The sequence below is a fragment of the Hyperoodon ampullatus genome (assembly GCF_949752795.1).
Source record: "Hyperoodon ampullatus genome assembly, chromosome: 11".
In the NCBI taxonomy this organism is placed as follows: domain Eukaryota; kingdom Metazoa; phylum Chordata; class Mammalia; order Artiodactyla; family Ziphiidae; genus Hyperoodon; species Hyperoodon ampullatus.
Window position 1 is genome coordinate 44,808,617 of NC_136924.1, and position 14,275 is coordinate 44,822,891.

Genomic DNA, 14,275 nt, shown 5'->3' on the forward strand with positions numbered 1-14,275 from the left:
CAGGCAGCAGTGTTTGCCACGGGCCCCCCGGCAATCCCTGAGTGGGGCTGGAGCCCAGACCGGCCCCCCACCCCTGCACATGCACACTCAGGGGCTCTGCTCAGAGTGGAGACATTCCCAGAGACCCGTGGGGCGCGCTGCCTGGCCGTGTGCTGAATCCACAGAAGTTCCCCATGCACACGTGTCCAGGTGGGGCTAAGGCACACCGGCCACTGAGCCCCCGCCCCGCCCCCGGTCTCTGTCTTCGGCGGGATTGCTGTGCCCAGCCCTGCCCCCTGAGCCAAGGCCCGGCAGGACATTTCAGACCAGTCTCCTCCAGAGGCCTGTTCCTTGGTGTGTGAACTGACCCATTGCCCTGGGGAACAGAAGGGAGTCAGCGTCCCAAAGAAGCAGACCTCTTCCTGCAGGTGCCAGGGATGCCACCTTGCCCGGAGGGAGCAGAGGGCACACCGTGGGCATCAGCATTCCTTTGATTCCTGCCCCGCACGAGCCTGGACGGGGCATCACCTCCCACATCAGGCAGCCCAAAGGAGGGCCACCCCCAGACTCAGAATGTAGGAACCCGGGCCCTGTGCGGGACAGCAGAGCTGGGCCAGCACCCCCTTCCTGGAACCTGAGGGGAGGCCCGGCGCCCAGCTCGGACCGCTGGTGGGCCGGCCCGGCCCGGCAGGCCCAGACCAGGGCCGGGCCGGACGGGGCTACCCTTCACTCCGGGACCCCGCCCCGCCCCCTGTGCCCCCCTCCCCTCCAGCCGTCCCACCGTCCCCGCCCGCGCCTCCCCGGACCCCAGCCGCCAGGCCGAGGGGTGGCCCAGGCGCCCACATGGGTACAATCCACGACCCAAACTCTCTGCTCCTCGCGTTGCACTATCGCTGACCCTTTCGGGCGGGATTGACGGTTCTGTATCATAGCAGGCTATATGAAAGTCAACCCCCTTTTACTGACCGGGAGCTGCAGCCAGAGAATTTTGGGGCGCTTCGCAACGCCGCCCCACTCGGGTGGCAGGCCTGGGACTCGAACCCGGGTACCTAGCCGCCGCTTGAGTCCTAGAATCCCGACGCTGGAGGCGGGGGGGGGAGCGGCGGGGCTTTCTCGCGCGCGGCCTCCTGGGAAGTGAAGTCCGCGGCTGCTCGCGCGCGGCCCCCTGGGAATTGTAGTCCACGGGCCCGGGACAGGCTCGCTGTAAGGGCGGGCCGAAGGCGCGCGGAACTACGCTTCCCGGCATGCCGCGCTCCGCCCGGCCCTCCGGCCCCGGCCCGTCCGGCCGCCCCGCCCCGCGGCCGCGGTCCGCCCCGTCTGGTGGAGCGACGAGCCGCATGGAGGCCGGCTGAGGAGCGCCGCCCCGCCTTGGTACGCCGCGCGGCACGGGCCTGGGGTGGGGGGCGGCGCGCGGGGGCCCCGGCGGGTCGAGGTCAGCCCGCGGTCCAGGTCGGATGCTGCCCCGCATCGGGCCGGGCCCAGCCAGCCCCCAAGCGTGAGGTCTCGGGCCGGAAGGATCAGCCCCGACCTCCGAGGAGTGCGCGCGGGGCCGGAGTCGACCGCGAGGGTCGCAGAGTTCGAGGGCTCGGATGGTGCAGGCCGGAGGCGGGGCCGGGGGGTGGGGCCCGGAGGCGGGGGTCGGGGCCGGGGGCGGGGTCGGCCGGAGTCGGGGGCGGGGGACCGGGCCTGAGGGGCAAGGTCCCCTCCTCCCCAGACGGCGGTGGCAGAGACCCTGGGCCCTTCTGCGTGCCGGAGTCCTCTGCCCTTCAAGCCGAGCAAGCAGGGCTGCCATATGAGCAAAGGAGACCAAACTTCCGAGGCCTTGTAGGTTTTTACTTACCTTGTATCTGTGAAGAGCTTTACTGATACATAACTTACATGCCACAAAGCACCACAGAGTTCACGTATGCGTCTTTGTGAAAACTGTCCCGAGAAAGGAAAGCAAAGCACACCGAAGACAGCGAGGAACTCGCTCAGAAGTCCTCGGCTGACTTTGGGCGTCAGGGCAGCCTCATCAGGAGATTGATGGTTTCCAGGTTGAATCCTCCTGGCTTTCGGGGTCCCCTGGAGAGGAAGATGTCCAGGCCACCAGCTCGGCGCGCTCCTGTGCAGGCTCCACTCTCCCTGGGCCTCTCCCTTTTGCCGCTGTTGCCCCCCTTGTGTGGCTGGGAGGGAGCCCTGACCTTGGGGCCACTGGTCAGTCTTACAGGATGGCGGTGCTGTTGCAGCCAGGAGAGGGCCTGGCACGGTGGGCGGGCAGGCCCCTACACAGCGCCCTGCAGTGGAGGTCAGTGTGGGGACCCAGCACTGGGTAGAGTCCAGGTTCCAAGAGGGTTGGCCGGGTGTGGTAGGCCTCCGGCTCAGGTGTGAGTTGGCATGTGCCCTCTACCCCCGTCCTACCCTCAGCCACACCTCCATAAAGCAGAGCCTGCCAGACCCAGGAGGGTCTCGGTGGCCAAGGTGCCCAGACTTCAGAAGTGGGGATGGATGTAGGGGGTCAGGGCTTTGGGCCACACCCTGCTGCCTCCCAGTTCTTCAGCCCGCTAGTCTGTCCAGTTTGGAACCCTTGGCTTTGTGAGCAGGCCTAGTGGGTTGGTTGGGAGATGTTTTTTCTGGGAACTCCATCCGGTGCTGGTCAGCTCTTGGTCTGGGAGGTAGTTTCTGGCTTCCTAATTTTTAAAGGGGTGAATGAGAGAGAATGGCTGTCTCAGTCTGCTCTGTGATCATGACAAAATACCACTGAAGGGGGCTTAACGGTTTTCTCACAGTGCTGGAGACGTAAAAGTCAAGATCAAGGTGCTGGCTGATTTGGTTGCTGGTGAGGGGTCTTTCTTCCTGGCCTCCAGACAGCTGTCTTCTCACTGTATCTTCACCGGGCAGCTCTCCCGGGTCTCTTCCCAGGAAGGCTCTGATCCCATCCTGGGGCACAGCCTCATGACCTCACCCAACCCTCACCATCTCTCAAAGTCCCCACCTCCTAATTTCACCCCCACTGGGGTTAGGGCTTCAAACAATGAGGGTACACAATTCAGTCCATAGCTGTCCCTGGAAGGGGGCAGCTGCCTGGGCTGGGCAGGCGGGAGCCCGTGGCCTGCCACGCAGCCTGCACTGTCCGGTATCCTCAGGTCTGTCCTGCCAGGGGCACCCAGCAAACCGTTTCCTACGCTAACACCCCATCCAACAAGAGCACCTTGACACGTTCCCTGGGGGTCCCTAACGCAAGTGGGGCTCTCCCTGCCCTGTGAGCAGGTGCATTCTCTGGTGAACCCGACAAGATAGGTCCTCACGGGGGTCAGGGATTCCCTCGGATTTGGAGTTCGTTTTCCTAGAAGCGTGTGGGTAGCGCTGTCACCTGCGTGGAGGCAGATAAGGGTGGTGTCCCTTTCTGTGGACGAGTCTCCTGGAACCAGGTGCTGGTTCTCTTCATGCCCCAGCAGAGGGAAGCTGAGGTGACATCTCAGTGTGGCACGCCTTGTGCTGCTCGTGGGTGGCTGGGTGGCTGTTCTAACCACCTCGGCCCTAAAGGCAGGAGCTAAGAGCCTGGCGGGTTGGAACCACTTGCCCAAGGCCGCGCCGCACCAAGCAGCAGCCTGAGATCTGGCCAACCCTGTGGCCGTCCCCCGCAGGACGGGTGCTGGCAGCCGCCTAGAGGACTGGCCTCTGGTGGCCAGGCTCAGGAGGCCTTTCCCACTGCTGAGCCTGATGCCTCCCGAGGCCGTGCTCCGTGGACAGTCCGGCTCAGCAGTGATACCTGTTGCGGGGGAGAGCACCTGGATTGGGCAGAAGGGTCTGCTTTGTGCCGGGCTCCCCAGGGTCTCGGCGTTGGTGGCCGCAGCGTGGCCAGGTTGCCGGGTGGAAGCCTGGTTCCGGGCTCCCTGGGGCTGTGCTGGCTGGTGGGAGCTGGGCGCTGGAGCCTGGATTTAGGAGGGGGCACGTCGATCTCCCCGCGAGGCTGTTAGCCTGGGGTTTGCTGGTCACTGCAGCCTGTGGTGGTGTGATGAGCTGCCAGGACCCGTCGTCCAGAGATTTTGTGGCCAGAAACAGCCTGCGGGTGTGGGAGATGGAGGCCGGGCCCAGGGTTCCATGGCGTTGGGCCCTTTGCTCCCCTCCCGTAAATATTTAGAGAGGCTCAGATCCCAGCCGTAAATATTTGAAAATGCATCACGGTGAGCGGGGCTCCCTAGGGGAGGAGGGATTGATGACCCACTGAACTTACCGATACGTCCTACAAGGGTATCAGCAGGGGCCCTGGCTGAGGTTGCAGGAAATCAGGATATTGGGAAGTGTGTGCATGTGGTAACATCAGAGACGCTTCTCAGAATCACAGGCTCTTGGCCCTGAAGGGGCCTCGGTGGCCTTCCTGCCTGCCCCCTCCCAGACCAGGCGCCCACCCCGGCGAGCTCGAGGGGACCTGGGTCCTGGTGCTGTGGTTGGGGGCCCAGCCATCTCGGGGCTCAAGGCTCGTCTGCCCCCTGGGGACAGAGGGTTAGTCTGGCCTGGCCAGGCCAAGTGCAGGGAGGGCAAGGGCAGGGCCAACCCAGACCTGTGACCCCCACCCCTCTGGGAGGGAGGCTGAGGCCTCGGTGGCCCTCCTCTTACCGCCTGTCACACAGGCTTCCCAGGACAGCACTGGATGCTTCCTTGAGAAGTTTCTCTAGTACTTTGGCAGCCTTGTGTGAAGCGGACCGGGGGGATGCGCTCCTGGGCCTGCTCGGGAACCTGAGAGGCGGGCGGGCCCCAGCTCGGCAGCAGACACAGCTTCCTGTTTCTATTTCGGTCCGTGCCTTGCATCAGTGGAGCGCTTCCGTCTGTGAGGTGGGAAGGAGGAGGCCCTGGGAGTGGTGCGGCCGGGTGAGCCGCTGCCCATGGGGACCGGGCGCCCCCAGTGCTGTGGCTCCTTCCCCGATGGCGGGGCGCCCCGGGGCCTAGGCCGGGCTCAGACCCCAGAGCCAGCTCCCCTGCCCTGTGCAGAGGCCCACGGCTCTGCCTGCCATCCTTCTCCGCTGGAGGGTCTGCCCCCTTTTGGTCCTGAGCCAGTTTCTCTTCCAGACCCTTCCCCCAGCCTCATTTCTTCCAGAAGGCACAGCCGTCCTTGGGATGGGCTGCCCCTGCGCTGAGCCACCTGCCCGAGCCGGTCCTCCCGGCCGCAGGCGAGGAAGCAGAGCTCCAAGCGGGCTGGGAACAGAGCCCGGGTTAGGGTTGGGCTCAGGGTCACGGGGTACAAGGGGGAAGGAACTTGACCTAGTGTCGTGTTTATTTATTATTTGTTTTTCCTCTTTGTTGTGAAAGTGCAACAGTGAAACTGACAGGCGACCCGGGGGTGTCCCACTGCCCGCATGGGGCCTCCCGGCACGTCCCATCGGTTCACGTGTGACAGACACGGACTCTAAAAACTCACGATATAGCGCCCACGACTGGAAACCAAGTTAGAGCCGTTCCTCACGGGACGGTGTCCAGTCACCTGTCAGGTTCTCCCGCGGGCCCCACCCGCAGGTGCCAAGCCCCCTGTCCTTTGGCTGCCAGACCCCGGCTCTAAACTCAGAGCTGGAACCGGAGGCTGTCAGACTCTGGTTTGAGTTTCCGGCAGGACCTTGGGAGGTTCAGGTGAAGTCCATGTGGCGGATGTCCAGGACACCGTGTCCCGGGCCCAGCGGGGATCTCCTCTCTGGTGAGAACAGCCTTGCTGGGCTCCTGCACCCCGTCTCCCCTCCGGAGGGGACAGCACAAGCGGCTCCCGCGTGACCTCGGGGGCTCAGCTCCTAGCTCAGCTTCTTCGAGTTTGTGCCTCTTTTCTTCAACCAGAAGAAGTCTCAGTTCTCAGTGACGCCGACACACCTGTGCTGTTCGCCGTCCCTCCCCCTGCCCCTCCTGAGTCTGTGCCGACGCCTGTGTGATGCTGCTGGTGACACGTATTGTCGCCACATGTGGCTCCTGAAAGCGGGGCTGCAGCCGCACCGCCTTCCATGCCAGCCCAGCACACAGGTTCCCTTCTGCCGCCTGGTTTTGTCTTTTTAGGGAATTTTATAAATTGTGTTGTATTCCAAAGTCAAAGAGGAGGCATCCAGGTCTGGCCAGCTTCCCCCACGGGGTGACCCCCTGCTGGGCGAACAGGAGGCCGGGCGGCACGTCCTGCTCCTGGGGGACTCAGGCTCACCGCCCGGGTGTCCCCAGCCTGCCCTCAGCCCCGCACCGCAGATCCCGAGATCACCTGTGCCCGGGGCCGAGGTCCTGCCCACGGATCATTCCCGATGGACGCGGCGTCACGGGGCACTGACCCCCGTGCCCGGCCCCGGGGCTCCAGGTGAGGACGCGGTCCTGTGTTCCCTCAGGCTTCACTCGTCGGTGCTGGGAGCCACCGCCCGCCATGGAGGGGCAGGAGGAACAGCCCTTTCGCGAGGTCAGAGCCCTGGGCGGGGGGCTGGGGCCAGGGGCCGGGGGCCGGGGCCCGCGGGAAGTGGGGCTCCCCCCCGTGAGGCTCTCTGGGGTCCCTCTGGCCTCTGTGCAGAGAAGCCCTTCACTGGTCTTCCTGGGATGTTGATGGAGCAACCGCACGAGTCCCGGCAGGCCCCGGAGAGGCGAGCACCGCCACTCGAACGCCCCCCTTCCCTCCGCAGGCCAACACAGAGCCCATCGTGACTTCAGGGGGTTCGGAGGTGGTGCCCAGGGTGCTCCCCGGAGAGCCCCAGAACCTGTGTGCGTGCTCCCTGGGTCACCGTGCCAGGCGGGAGGGGCTTGGGCTGGGTGATCTCCAGAGCCTGTGGTGGACCAGGGGCCCCGGCCCACCCTGGGGCGTTGGCGGGGGGGCTCTTGAGCGCGAGCAGGGCTGTGGCAGGAGCCCCCTCCTCAGGTGGGGAGGCCGGGTGCCCTGCACAGCACCCCCGTCCTGGGCCCCTCGGCGGCCTGAGGGCTCCCCTTGGAGTGGGGCCTGGCCACACGTCCTGGTGAGCAAGGACCAGTGGCTCGAGGCCCAGAGAGGCCCCCATGTGCGTCCGCGTTCTGCGGGGCAGCGCGCACCCCCGTCCCTGCGCCCCGGAGGCCCAGGCCGCCCGTGTGGGAGGATGGCCCCGAGCCGGGCCTTGCTGTCCCTGCAGCCGACGTGGACGCTTTCAATCTGCTCCTGGAGATGAAGCTGAAGAGGCGGCAGGAGCGGCCCGACCTGCCGCGCACGGTGACCGAGCTGGTGGCCGAGGACGGGAGCCGTGTGTACGTGGTGGGCACGGCCCACTTCAGCGACGACAGCAAGAAGGACGTGGTGAAGGTGAGGCCCGTGAGCCGCACTGCTGCTGCTGCAGGACACGCAGACCCGGGCCGTCCCTCCCTCCGTAGTTGCTTCCAGCACCGAGCTGTCTCCACGGCGGCTGAGCGGCGGTGGGGTCAACCTGGGGGTGGGCCTCCGGGTCCGGCGTGGCTCTGCCCATGGGGCCCGCGGTGAGCTGGCGTGTCCGTCGCAGACCATCCGGGAGGTGCAGCCCGACGTGGTGGTGGTGGAGCTGTGCCAGTACCGCGTGTCCATGCTGAAGATGGACGAGCGCACACTGCTGCGGGAGGCCAAGGAGATCAGCCTGGAGAAGCTGCAGCAGGCCATCAGGCAGGTGCGCGTGCCAGCCCCAAGGGGACTCTGGTCCGGGACCCTTCTCCCTGGCCCGAGGGACAGTGAGGAGAGGCGGCTGAGGCCCCAACCCCAAGGCAGGAGCTGGTCAGGGACCCTGAGGGCCCCGGAGTATGCTGGCAGGTCACCAGGGGCGGGGGTGGGGCCTCAGCGTGTCACGTGGCCCAGAGCTGCAACCCCACTGCGCCTCGCTCAGGGGCTCTGAACAGAGGACCCAAGTCCACTCACACTGACAGGTGCCCCAAGGGGGATGTGGGCAGAGGAGCTGGGGGTCTGGCCTGGAGGGGTGAGGGGGGAAAGGGGGCACCCACGGGGCAGAGGCCAGCCAGCCGATCTGAGACCACGCAGCCTGCGGGGGGCCTGCTCTGGGAAGGTCGTCTGAAGGGCCGGGAGGGGCCTCTGAGCGTGCACCGTGGGTGAGGCGCCCACCGTGAGGCCCTGCTGGACGTCAGCTTGGCCCTCGCTCCTCCCCAGAGCACAGGGCAGGCCTCCCGCGGGGCCGCAGGCACCTCGTGCTCTGCCGCACGCCGGCTGACCGGGCCTCTCCCTGCAGAACGGGGTCATGTCAGGACTCATGCAGATGCTGCTGCTGAAGGTGTCCGCCCACATCACTGAGCAGCTGGGCATGGCCCCTGGCGGCGAGTTCAGGGAGGCTTTCAAGGAGGTGGGCCCGGGCCTGGCCGGGGGGCGGAGGGGGCTCAGCGCTTGGGAGCTGTCCGGGGCCTGAGGCTCCCCCGCCAACACCCCGCCTCTGCCCAGGCCAGCAAGGTGCCTTTCTGCAAGTTCCACCTGGGCGACCGGCCTATCCCCGTCACCTTCAAGAGGGCCATCGCCGCCCTCTCCTTCTGGCAGAAGATCAAGCTGGCCTGGGGCCTGTGTTTCCTGTCGGACCCTATCAGGTAGGACCCCTCGGCCTCCTGGCCCGGGAATGGTGGCCAGTGGCCCGAGATGCCCACAGAGCGCTCGGTCCACACCTGGCCTGGCCCAGCCCGCCCTGCGGCACGCTCCTGTCATTCTCGGGCAGAGCCTCCTCACACAGGACCTCCCCAGCCCTTCCTCCTGCCAGGATCCCAGACAGAAGGTGCGAGGTCCCCGCCCTGGGTTAGCCGTCCCTGCCCTGGGTCAGCCGTCCCTTGGGCTGGCAGCACGCCCTTCTCCCCCAGCAAGGATGACGTGGAGCGGTGCAAGCAGAAGGACCTGCTGGAGCAGATGATGGCTGAGATGATCGGCGAATTCCCCGACCTGCACCGCACCATTGTGTCTGAGCGGGACATCTACCTGACGTACATGCTGAGGCAGGCGGCCCGGCGCCTGGAGCTGCCCCGTGCCTCTGATGGTGAGGACGGGCTGCCGGGCAGTCGCTGGGGACCCGCCGGGGCCAGTCGGGTGGGCGGTGCTGACGCGTCTCTCCCTGCTGCAGCCGAGCCCAGGAAGTGCGTCCCCTCCGTGGTGGTGGGCGTTGTGGGCATGGGCCACGTCCCTGGCATTGAGAAGAACTGGACCACCGACCTCAACATCCAGGAGATAATGACGTGAGTGCCGCCTGCCCACCCCTCCGTCCCACCAACCCCACCCACGTAGAGCCGGGCTGGGGGCTGGGGGATCGTGCGTCCCCCAGCCAGGCCCAGCCCGCCCTCCCTCCCCCAGTGTCCCCCCGCCGTCCGTCTCCAGCAGAGTGTCCTGGCTGGCCGTGAAGGCCACCTTCTTGGGCCTCCTGGGCTACGGCCTGTACTGGATGGGGCGCCGTGCCAGCAGCCTGGTCTTGTCACTGCCTGCCGCCCAGTACTGCCTGCAGAGGGCCTCCAAGGCCTGGCCACACAAGTAGGAAGGACAGAGGGAGCCACCACGTCCGTCCAGGGGGCTGCCTGCGGCTGCTCCTGTGACACGGCCGAGGGGCACGGGGGGCCGGCCCCCTGAGGAGCTCCTGGGTGCCACCCCCCATGGGGGTCCAGCCTAGCCTCGCCTGCCCTCTCCCAACCCGCCCAAATAAAGAATTATTTCACTCTCTGAGCTCGGGCTTCCCAGCAGCCCCCCTCCACCCCCTCCCTGCGGCCGCTAGGAAGTTCACCGGCCCGGGATGAGCTGGCGGGGGAGGGGTGAGGCGCGGCAGGCCACAGCTGGCCAGCCCCGACCTCACTGTGCCTTCTCGCCGCGTCGCAGGGGGCGCCTCGCGGGGGTGCCGGGCCAGCGCGCTGGGGAAGGGCAGCTTGGCCCGTGCAGCCCTTCGCGTGGCTCCTTGGCGCCCCCTGAGGGGGCGGCGGCCCCGGGTGAGCGCCAGCAATGGCCGTGCCTACAGAGGTTGTGCGTTTCTGGCTTTTAAAAGTGTCTGAAACTTTTCTACTCAGGTATTTTTAACTTAAAACAAACCGAAGCAAATGTCAGGAAATACTAGCCTTAAATCTGGTTGGGACGAAGAGAACACCTTTCTCTTGGAGTCTCGGTCCCAGGAAGACAGGGGTGTGGTGAGGGTCAGTTTCGGCCATGGGCAGCCAGGCTGGCCTCCAACCACTGCCCGTCCAGCTGCCCCCGTGGTCTACCTCCAGCCGTGGGGAGTCCAGGGCCGCCACCCTCTCGGGGTTGAGCCTGCCTGGCCCACGAGCAGTTGAACCTGCTCCTGTGCAGCTAGTGGTGGGACCTGGGGCTCACCCTGACCCTCAGTGGATGGGTGGCAGTTGTCCACCAGGGCCCGCCAGTTTGCACAGGAACCGCCTTGGGTGCAGCTGGGCCCAAGGTCGAGCTGGCCCCATACAGCACTTGACCCCGGTCATTACCTGTTTGCGTCGTGTCCTGGTCACCTGTTTTTGACGTAGCATCTGTGCATCCTGTCAGGGGCCCAGGGCCACGTTTGGTTGTGTCTGTGTTGACTCAATGTCTAAATCAGGTGAAACCCATGGCCACAATCTGGGCCGAGGAGCCTTGGGCTGGGCCATGTCCTTGTCATTCACACGCTCGTGTACACGTCCCTTAGAGACCGAAATAAAATCTAATTTTGGAAGCCTGCTTTGTGAAATGTGCGGGAATGGGACTCAAGTGACAGGGAGGGTGGGGAAGGGCATCAGGATGTTGGTGGCACCCACCCATCCCTTGTGGACCCCTGCCCTCCCTTCTAGTCCACACCCTGGGGCTCCCCTCCCTGCCCAGCCCCCCACCCTGGCACGCCGGAGGGGAGGAGGTGGGAGCGAGCCCAGCAGCTTGAACAAAACTCAGTGGGGACCGGCGGCTCACATCTGCCCAGGAAGGCGACAGTGAGTGTGGAGAGGCGTGTGGGCCGGCCCCGGGGGCACGGCAGGAGGCCGGCAGGGTGGCGCTTCTCTACGGTGTTTGCCCCCTAGGAAGCATGGCCGCCCGCCCTGCGCTGGGTCTCAGGGCTCTTCTGTGCCCCTCTGCCCTGGGCCAGCTCTGAGGCACATTGTCAAAGGCCGGTAGGAGTGGGTGGCAGGCCCGTGGTGGGCCAGGGGCTCCAGGGGCTACTGAGCTTCCCTCTGCCCGGGGTCTTCTCTCCACAGGTCCAGGCGGTCCTGCTGGAACCCCAAGGTCTGGCCGGATGTGGGGGAGTGGAAGGGGCCCGGTGCGTGCTGGCTGGGTGGCCTGGGAGCTGTCACCCACAGGTCTGCACCCTGCAGGCTTCTCACTCCCCGCGAGGACCCACCTAGGTACCTGCCCTGAACAGCCTGGGGGAGGGGCAGGCAAGGACCAGGCCCCCTCCAGGCTGGTGTTAGGGGGGGCCAGCTGGGCCGAGGGAGGCGGGGAAGCCAAGGCAGACCCTCCTAGGGCAGCAGGTGAAGGCCATGTTGGACCCACAGGGAGAGGTGGTGTCCAGGCTCAGCGGGAGGAATCGAAGGTCTGACAAGAGGGCTGGGGGCCAGCAAATGCTAGGAGCCTGAAGGCCAGCCGCTTCCAGAAGGGAAGAGGCCTGAGGCAGGTGTGGCCCAAGGTGAGAGGACAGTGGCTGCCTGTCTGCCAGGACCAAAGTTATAAGTCATCTGCTGGATTGTCCACGGGCCCTTCTCAGGTTCTGGGTCTGGTCACCTGGAGAACTCCGACCCCTCCTGGCCCGAGTCTTACCCAGGGAGGGACTACTCTCAGATCTGGGTGAAGAACCAGAGGGCCCCAGTGGTGTGTACGCCAGCCAGCCAGAGGAGCCAGTACCCCGTCCAGGAGAACAGCCTGCAGTTCGTGTATCACTTTGGCAAAAACAGATGTTACCGTTGGCGGTTGGGAGGGAAGGGCCAGGCCAGGCCAGAGGCCATCCTCAGACACCTGCACCCGGGACAGAGATGCTCTCTGAGGGCTGGCTACAGTCAGGAAAGGAGAGAAGTCTACTTCCAAGAGAACAAACAAAGATGCCCAGGATACAAGTTAAGTATAAAATAACATCCATTAAATTGAAGCCATCAGCCTGAGGCCTGGGGAGTTACTTTGAATCTTCACCCTATTTCTGAGAATTTTAATGTATTCCAATGCAAGTTTGTATTACACTGACAAGCAGAAAAACAACAAGGTTTCATTTTTCAAACATATAAAGAGTGCTTGGGGGAGGGCGGACATCCCTCCCCCCTGGACCGTGGAGGGGCAGGCCCCTCTGATCCACCCAGGCACAGCCAGCACGGGAGGCGCTGACGTCCTCGCCCCACCCCAGGTTCTGTGACAAGCACGCAGACAGTGGTTGGACAGTGATTCAGAGTCGAGACGGGCAGGGAGCGGCTGCTGGATTTTGAGAGGTGCCGGCAGGAGTACAGAGAGGGCTTTGGAGACTGGGGAGGTAGGAAGGCCGTGCAGCCAGGGCCCCGGGGCCTTGTTGAGAACACAGGGCAGGCCTGAGCCTGGGTGCCCCACTCCCCGTGGGTGACCACTGGCCGGGGTTGGAACACATCTCGGGCCTGACCTCCCAGCCCGGCCTGCACACCGAGCTGATGGTGGATCTGCGGGCCATGGGCAACCACTCGCTGCGGGCCCGCTGTGACAGCTTCCACGTGAACCAGGGAGACCGGTTTTATTGGCGCTACCTCTCGGCCTGTACTCAGGGCCACAGGTGAGTGCCTGGGAGGGCTGGGGGCTCTCGTACCACCCCCCTGCCCACAAGCATCGTGGTGCACCGACATGCTTCCTGGGCTAGGGGCTGGGGAGAAGGTTGGGACCCCAGAGCCCCCAACTTCTCAGCCTACTTCTGCCAGCCTCAGCCCTCCGGGAAAGGATGTACCTCCTGGACCACCTGCCGGGGGGCCCAGATGGCCAGGATCCACGATGGGGGTGCAACTGAAGGGCTGCAGCGCCGCAGCCCACACCGTACAGGGTACACATTCCAGGGCTCCGGCGGTGTCCACAACCAGGAGGGCTGTGGCTTCAGTACACTGCACCACACGCCCCATGGCCGAACGCCCTGCGCCAATGGCCAACACCTCTGCCAGCTGCAGCCGCGAGCCCTCAGGCACCAGCTGGTGGTACAGCCATGGCGACCAGGCCAACCTCAACACACCGAGGCCGGAGCACACCAGGGCCGACTCAGGCATGCGCTGGGCGACCGTGGGCCGGCCCTGCGCTCTAGCGGGCTGTGCACTCACACTGCGGTCCCCAGGGCCTAGGCCTGCCCTGCAAGGATGGCGCAGCCTGGCTGTCGGCTGAGTCTTCTCTGCAGGGAGGGGCCAGGAAGGGGCCAAGCTCAGCTCCCACGCATCAGGGCCACGTGGACCCTGCACTCCAGCGGCACCTGCAGGTACCGGATGGGCCTAGGGAGGTCCACGAGGCCATGCAGCCCAAGAGTGAGGCAGAGGCAAGATTGCCAGGGCTGGGAGGGCCACTGACCCTCCCGCCCTGACCTGCTGAATCACTGGAACCCACCAGATGTTCCCTCTGCTGTGAGCTCGGGCAGGGCAGGCAGTAGGGCACAGATCCCGGCGCTCACAGCCCTCAAACACCCAGTCCCACCGGATTCCAGAGCAGGGGTAGGACAGTGGGGTGAGGCGGCCAGGAGATGGGGCAGGAGGGCCTGGGCCTGGGGAAGACGGGAGGCTCAGGTCAGGTCTCCCAGGTAGCTAGGAAGGAAGCTGGGAACAGGGGACTCTGCCAGCAGGCCAGGTGGGGAAGACCCCAGGTGGGTCCAGGTGGAAGGGAAGCCGTCAGGCTGCAGGAGGGGGCTCCAGGGTGCCGAGCACCTACCAGGCCCTCACCACGTTGTCCCCGTTGTCCGTGGGAACCCCCCACCCCACACAGAAGGCAGTGTCATTGCTCATGTCAGGGAAGAGGACCCCGAGCTGGAGGGGCGTGAGGGCTTCCCCGAGGTCACAGAGCCGGCAGGGGCGGAGCTGGTTCACACGAGGTCTGGGGTGCCGTGCTGGGGCCCCAGGGGGAGGTTCCGAGGCGTCTCCCTGAAGTTGGTGTGGAATCGGGGCAGCGGGAACAGAACAGCCCCAGCCACGGGCCAGCTCGCGAGTTTGTCCGCGGTCTCGGGTGTGACTCTGGGTCCAGGTGGGCAGGGGCTTGGGAACCCCTGCAAGGACCACCAGCGCCACGCAGGCATCAGCGGGGTCCCCTGGGGGGCCCTCCACAAGGCTCTTCTGAACTGAACCCCTGAGTCATTCTGCAACACTGACCCCAGCTCCTCACCTGGGGGCGGGCCTTTCAAGGCCAGGCTTGCCCTCCCCACCCTGCGCCCACCCTAGGCCTCCTGGGCATCTATGGGGGGGTTTC

The 14,275-nt window shown here is 65.6% G+C and overlaps 1 protein-coding gene across 4 annotated transcripts; it reads left to right on the forward strand.

The window, feature by feature from the left end:
* The first annotated feature begins 1,266 nt into the window (after positions 1-1,266).
* Positions 1,267-9,598, forward strand: TRABD (TraB domain containing). 4 transcript variants are annotated; one of them, XM_079715163.1, is made up of 10 exons: positions 1,267-1,350; positions 6,309-6,376; positions 6,594-6,672; positions 7,071-7,237; positions 7,431-7,571; positions 8,142-8,252; positions 8,357-8,487; positions 8,734-8,924; positions 9,009-9,120; positions 9,236-9,598. In XM_079715163.1, exons 2-10 carry the CDS (start codon positions 6,344-6,346, stop codon positions 9,411-9,413), a joined length of 1,143 nt encoding a protein of 380 aa, XP_079571289.1. In that variant the 5' UTR covers positions 1,267-1,350; positions 6,309-6,343; the 3' UTR covers positions 9,414-9,598. The 4 variants fall into 4 exon arrangements, with proteins under 4 accessions (XP_079571289.1, XP_079571288.1, XP_079571291.1 ...); XM_079715162.1 differs by having other exon boundaries at positions 1,268-1,350; positions 8,348-8,487; XM_079715164.1 differs by having other exon boundaries at positions 1,270-1,350; positions 8,348-8,487; positions 8,752-8,924.
* Positions 9,599-14,275: the final 4,677 nt, after the last annotated feature.

What these genes read in the sequence shown, in the direction of transcription:
- TRABD (XM_079715162.1), top strand. Translation starts at nt 6,344, where the DNA reads ATGGAGGGGCAGGAGGAACAGCCCTTTCGCGAG. An exon ending in TCAGGGAGGCTTTCAAGGAG is followed by an intron (nt 8,253 to 8,347) that starts GTGGGCCCGGGC and finishes GCCTCTGCCCAG; the next exon opens with GCCAGCAAGGTGCCTTTCTG. An exon ending in TTCCTGTCGGACCCTATCAG is followed by an intron (nt 8,488 to 8,733) that starts GTAGGACCCCTC and finishes TTGGGCTGGCAG; the next exon opens with CACGCCCTTCTCCCCCAGCA.